Source organism: Dacryopinax primogenitus, assembly GCF_000292625.1.
Source record: "Dacryopinax primogenitus strain DJM-731 SS1 chromosome Unknown DACRYscaffold_11, whole genome shotgun sequence".
Lineage (NCBI taxonomy): Eukaryota > Fungi > Basidiomycota > Dacrymycetes > Dacrymycetales > Dacrymycetaceae > Dacryopinax > Dacryopinax primogenitus.
Genome location: NW_024467208.1, coordinates 767,869 through 773,868, shown reverse-complemented (window position 1 = coordinate 773,868; position 6,000 = coordinate 767,869). Strand labels below are relative to the sequence as shown.

Here is a 6,000-nt window from a genome sequence, read left to right as displayed (position 1 = left end):
GGAATGTGGAGAAGAATGAGAACGTACGGTTGAAGAGGGCAGGCACACCCAAAGCGCCGACATGGTATCTTGAGGGAGGAATCGCATCTCCCACCATGAGCGGCAAAGCAGAGGCGGCCTGTGCAAACATCAATAACTAGCCAGAACACGTCAATGAGATCCACTTATAAAAAATTGGGTTAACGGGACCTGCCCGCCTCGGGGGATCAGTCCGAGACGGACAGGTACCGGTTGGTCGACCAGCCCATGCTGATCGACCCAATACGCTCCCCTGGCAAAGAAGAGCGCGACCTCCCATCCTGCCACCCTCCCCCGGGGAACGAAGGGGAGGCGCTCATATCGCCCCTTATATATTGTGCATACGTGTTTAGCGCCCAACCGTTGTGCCTTCCACCCTCCCCCGGGGCGATGTAGGGGAGGTGCGCTGTTATCAATCCGTATGTGGCATGTGCCTCAGGGTGTGAAGGGCGTGGGGTGGGGTGGGGATGAGACGAGGGACGAGGGGACAAGTTGAGTGCGCGCCAGGGGCGATTATGTAGGATTTTTGGAGTGCACGAGCCATGGTTCGTGCTGATAGAGGTAGAGCGGAAAAGCGGACCCATTGTTTTTCGTTGGTGGCTTAGGGCCGGTGAGTGATGGACCGTTGTCACCCTGGATACAGCAGCGATGAGAGGGATGCACCTTCGGAAAACTAGTTGTCTCTTACCATAATTTATCTTCTGGATTTCTTGACATCCCTTGGCCTTGTAAACCCTGTTTGTATTGACTGCTTGGCAGAGACACACTACTTGGAAGGATGTGAGTGATCACCATCGTAACGAGGAAATTTCAGGCCAGTGTCGAGCCAGCCAACCTGTCATTTTTCTTCTTCATGTCGTAAACCACATATTGATGTCCTCGGCTTGAGAACGATCGGCATCGAAGCACCAAATAACAGGTGGACGTGGCTCGTGATGCAGCTTACGGTTCGCAGGAGAGGACAGAAGCGACGTTTCACCAAAATACGGGACAAAATGCGGTATACATTACTAACAATCTCACTGGCGCAACTCATAAGAACCAGTATATCACATGAAACCCGCACATACAACAACAGTTCCACTCTACTCCTTCTCATCTCTTGGCCACACCCATCCCTTCTCCAGCCGCCCCACCATCCCTGACACAGGTCCCGCAAGCCCTGCCTGACTCTTGAAGCTCTCCAAGAAGTTCTTGATAAGGTTGTAGTCCATGGGGGTCTCATCATCTGCATCTGTATCCTCTTCGGCTTGTTTAAGGGAAGAGCGCAGCTCAGCATCCATCGCTTGGAGCATCGCGTCTTCGTCTTCGTCGCTCTCAACTTCCGGCTCAGGGCGCGCCTTGCCCTTTCCTTTCACGTCCGCATTTGGCCTTGAAGCGGGTTTTGACTTCCCCTTCCCCTGCGCTCGGGCCTTAGCGAGCTCCGCTTCCATAGCGTCCATAACACGTTCAAACGAGTCTAGAATCGGGTTCGCCTTCGGTCGTGGTCCACCTTCTCTCCGCTGTCTAGGCGTGCGATCCGCAGGCATAGGCGCAGGGGTCGCGTCCGTCCACCGAACGGCTTTCTCCGAGGCCTTATCCTTCGCGCCTGCCGACCTCTTCGGCTGTCCCTTCGTCTTCGGCTTGAGCAGTTCCGGACCAAACGTTTCCCTCTCTTGCGGTTGTTCCTTCGTCCCCGTAGATCGGGGTACGAACCTCCCCTCCCCCTCACGCTGCCTGACGATCTCCCCCCAGCTAACATCGTTAATCCCCAACTCCCTCCGTGCAAACTGCAAGAACTCTTCTTCCTCAGCCTGCATATCCGGCTCTACCTCCACTTCCTCATCCACGACCTGGGGCGCGTCTTCCCCAGACTCTTCGTCTGAGAGCCCTTGGCCTGCAGGGTCCAAGTCCGAATCAGAGGAATGACCTTCGTACGTCTCGCGCTCGAAGAGCGGGGCCCGATGTCCAAGGGTCATATCGAGCGGCTCGAGCGGTTCGTCCCGTACCAGTTCCTTGCCTTTCCCCTTTCCAGTAGCAGGGACACCTTCCCCCGGCTTGGGAGCAGACATCTTCGCTTCAGTCTCAGCGAGCGCAGGATCTGTCATATTCTTGGCATGATTCCAGTCTTCGGGCATCTTGCCGTATTCTCCTGCTGCAAGAGGACGGACAAGCGTGTCCATCGCTTTTTGTAGCTGTTCTTCCGTCGGGGGAGGCTCCATCTCCACATCCGACTCGTCATCAGAGTCCGGCATGTCGTCGTCCAGGATATCACTACAAACTCTCAGGCTGTGAAGGCAGTATACCTGGAAATGCTTACTCGGGGAATGTCGCTCCTTCCAATTCTCCCTCTCCCTGGACAAACCCCTCCACCTTGCGCGCCATGTCCCTGAGCCTCTCGGCTTCCTTGTGGGCAAGCCGTTCTTCCTCCTCATCCATATCCACGTCGTTCAGTTCGTGGATCTTCGGCTCAGAGCGCGGTGGGCTCATGCTTGAGGGAGCGGGATTCCCCGGGAGTTGGGTCAGGAGGGACCCGAGCTGCTGAGGCCTGACTGAGAGCCAACTGTCGTCGTCCTCCTGCGATTGGGGAGAGACTCTAATCGCGTCTTCATCCGGTAACGGAGGGACCAGGGCGTTCTCCACAAGCGAAGCGAATGACGGCCTTGTCGCGTCCCTATACGCAATCAACAGTAACCCTTAGCGGTAGATGATGCACTTACTCTGAAACACGAGCACTGACATACGCCTGCACGGCCTTATCTTCCTTCTCCTTCCATAGCTGGCTACCTCTGACTTCCTGACTAAAAAATCCCGCCTTCTGCAAGCCCTGGACATACCCCTCCCACCCCGTGTCCCGCTGCAGAGCCTCCAGCTTCGCCTCCCTCGACTGCCCAGACAGCGCCTGCCGAGCCCGAGTTTCTTGGTAGAGCATCTCGAACCCCGCGGAGAGCATAGCGCCTAGTTCCCACCAGTGGCGTTCTCTTGCCCCTTTGGGGGAAGGGCCGAAAACCCGAGGAGGCGTCCAGCGCTGACCACGCAGTTGGGCGTAGGCGACCCGGGTCATGCTCACTTTGGAGAGTAGGGAGGGAGAGGGAGGAAAGCGGGACATCTTGTGCGCTGAGCGGAGTTGGAGCGCGTCACGCGTGTAGAAGGCTTCGGAGGCGCGTTGGATGAGCGAGGGGGAACGGGATAAAGCTTGAGCGATGGGGACAGGTAGGAAGGCGAATGCGTGGTGTGTGTGGTGTGCGAGTGCGGAGGGATAGCGCGCTAGACGGGACTGGAGAGCATTTTGTACGCTGGGCGGAGCGAGCGTGGGCACGTTGTCGTCCCTCACCAACCGGAGCGCGTCGGGCACGGAAATCCAAGTATCTGCATCCTCGAGATCGAGCTCGTCGTCACTTCCAGCATCTAAGCGGCTCCTTGCCGAACGAGAAGATGCCGGAGATACATAAGACAAGGGAACCAGATGCAGCTGAGAGCGGTAGATCCACACACGGTTCTCGCTATTAGAGGGCGTCACCCACCCCGGGAGAGAGTCAGCAGCCTCGATGAGCAGGAATTGGCCGTCCGAGTCCATCACACTGCTACACATCAGCATGCTTTGTGGGAAAAGGTCGTCGTCAGCCACGCACCTGATTATACAGTCCCAAGCGGTACTGACCTCCCTCAGAAGCCACACGACGGCCCACTCGTCGTCCACCGCGTCCCCGACACGCATGGTCCCTTCCAACCAGGCGTCTCCTTCTTTCACATCTCCTTCTCGAGTTTTCCCCTTTCCCTTTGCTTGTGTACCTGCGAGACGGAGCTCGAAGGCGTCGCGGTGCCAGAGAAAGTCTGGTGGGAGTAAGCGGTCGACATGTTCCAGTATAAGGGCTGTGAGAGTGCTGAGCTCGCTTTCTGTAGACTTTGAGGTTGGAAAGTGAAGAGAGTAACGAAGAGTGTCGTCGCTGATAGATGGACTACGGTTGAATATGTCCATTGACATGATAATAATAACGATTAAATGTTGAGGTGAAATCTAGTCATAAGAGAGTGGCGTTAAAGTGATTACATAATTCCGATGACACTGCCGACCTTGACTGCGGAAACAAAGGTCAACGGCAGTTCAGCACCGCTCATTACACTTCCACTGTTACATCCTTCTCCTCCTCGACCATCTTCTGTAACGTCTAGGACAACAATCTACAAACAAGTGGGATGGCAGTTTGGAATAGGAAAAAGAAACAGCAGCAGGAGAGCAATGGGGAAGTGGACGATCAGGGCAAAGAGAAGAAGGGAAACTGGCGCAGACCAGCAAGTGCGCTACGTCCCTCACATCCTCAGCACCCACTCACCCTCTGCTCACAGACACCGCATTCAAACAACAACGGCTGAAAGCCTGGCAGCCAATCCTCACCCCACGCACCGTCCTCCCAACACTCTTCATCATAGGCCTCATCTTCGCCCCCATCGGCGGGCTGCTCATCTGGGGTTCAAACCTCATCACCGAGCTCACGCTAGACTATACGCAATGCGATACCGCCAGCTCGTCGTTCAGCAGCCTCCCGAGCTTCACGTACAAGCTCCGCTCAGCAGACGCAGGCGCGTCCTTCAGCCCTCCCCAATGGTCTTTCGTCCCTGCGCCGCAAGGCGCAGAGGGAGAGCAAGGAACATGCACGATCCAGTTCGACGTGCCGGCAGATATGGGCCCAAGCGTGTTCGTCTACTACAAACTTACAAACTTCTTCCAGAACCACAGGCGGTACGTCAAGTCCCTCGACAGCAACCAGCTGCAGGGCAAAGCGCCCGATGCGAACGCACTGAGCAAGGGCAACTGTTCCCCCTTGGACTCGATCAACGGGATCCCGATCTACCCGTGTGGGCTGATCGCCAACAGCATATATAACGACACGATCGGGAACTTCACCCCCGTTTCTGCCGGCACAGAGGTTTACAACTTTACAAGCAGCGGGATCGCCTGGCCTGGCGAAGCGAAGAAGTACGTCTCCAACCCTGGGTACGCGAACCTCTCCCTCGTGTCCCCCCCGCCAAACTGGCACGCAAAGTACGGAGATAGGTACAACGCGAGCAGTTTCCCCGATTTGCAGGCGGACGAGCATTTCCAGGTGTGGATGCGCACTGCTGGCTTGCCGACGTTTACCAAGCTGTATGGGAGGAACGATTCCTCTGTGTTGCCAAAAGGCCGGTATCAGGTCGTAGTAGGAATGAGTGCGTCCCTCTTCGCTTCCCACCTTCTCTCCCTCCTCTCCCAACACGTCGCTGACCCCCTTCCAGACTTCCCAGTAGAGATGTTCGGCGGTACAAAGTCAATCGTAATCAGCACCGTCTCCTGGGTCGGAGGGAAAAACTCCTTCCTAGGCTGGGCATACGTCGGCACCGCAGCGCTCTTTGTAGCCCTGGCACTGGTGGGGCTTGGTTGGCATTGTGTAAAACCGAGGAGGTTGGGGGACATGAGTTTGTTGAGTTGGAACCAGGGGGGGCGTTGACCGCTAACGGGGCGGGCGGGGCGCGTCAGCGGCGCGAGAGTGTGAGCGCGAGTTGGGTGCAGCTGGGAGTCGAGCGTTACGTGGGCGTGGGCGTGGACGCGGACGCGGACGCTGGGGGAAAGGAGTGTATTCCTACAACTGTCGATTTCTATATTATGATCATGCGTCTATTTCTAGAACGCATCAGCGGGGTTTGCTCGCTCGCTGCCTTCCTGGCTGGCTACCTGACTGGCTGGGTATCGAAAGCGAAAAGTACAGCAAGCGCTCACTGCCTCGTACGATCACATCCGCATTACTGTAATCTGAAAAAAACGGGGATTGGAATTGGAAAAGGGCTACAAGGCCTAGAGCACAAACTGACAAATGACAAACGAGAAAGTGAGAAACAGCTAAACAGCTACAGAGACAAAGACAAAGAGCTACCGTATATACTCTCTCCCTCTCCCCTCCTCCTTCTTCTTCCTCTCCCTGGCCCTCGCCCTCTCACACTCCCTCGCCTTCTGCCTCTCCCACTCTG

The 6,000-nt window shown here is 56.2% G+C and overlaps 2 protein-coding genes across 2 annotated transcripts; one reads left to right on the top strand and one right to left on the bottom strand.

Annotated features, from left to right (window-relative positions):
* Positions 1 to 1,103: 1,103 nt before the first annotated feature.
* Positions 1,104 to 3,976, bottom strand: DACRYDRAFT_80602 (uncharacterized protein; the record flags this gene model as incomplete). The annotated part of the gene is made up of 4 exons (XM_040776455.1): positions 1,104 to 2,286; positions 2,318 to 2,671; positions 2,718 to 3,578; positions 3,630 to 3,976. 4 exons carry the CDS (start codon positions 3,974 to 3,976, stop codon positions 1,104 to 1,106), a joined length of 2,745 nt encoding a protein of 914 aa, XP_040628012.1.
* A 183-nt stretch (positions 3,977 to 4,159) lies between these two features.
* DACRYDRAFT_22893 (transcription regulator) lies at positions 4,160 to 5,639 on the top strand. Its single transcript, XM_040773003.1, has 3 exons — positions 4,160 to 4,294; positions 4,345 to 5,205; positions 5,272 to 5,639. The coding sequence occupies exons 1-3, from the start codon at positions 4,195 to 4,197 to the stop codon at positions 5,481 to 5,483; spliced, it is 1,173 nt and encodes a 390-aa protein (XP_040628011.1). The 5' UTR covers positions 4,160 to 4,194; the 3' UTR covers positions 5,484 to 5,639.
* The last annotated feature ends 361 nt before the right edge of the window (positions 5,640 to 6,000 follow it).

Excerpts from the sequence above, each read along its gene's own strand:
- DACRYDRAFT_22893 (XM_040773003.1), top strand. The coding sequence starts at position 4,195 with ATGGCAGTTTGGAATAGGAAAAAGAAACAGCAGCAGGAGAGCAATGGG. Across the intron at positions 4,295-4,344 it reads AAACTGGCGCAGACCAGCAA|ACACCGCATTCAAACAACAA; the intron begins GTGCGCTACGTC and ends CTCTGCTCACAG. Across the intron at positions 5,206-5,271 it reads TCAGGTCGTAGTAGGAATGA|ACTTCCCAGTAGAGATGTTC; the intron begins GTGCGTCCCTCT and ends ACCCCCTTCCAG.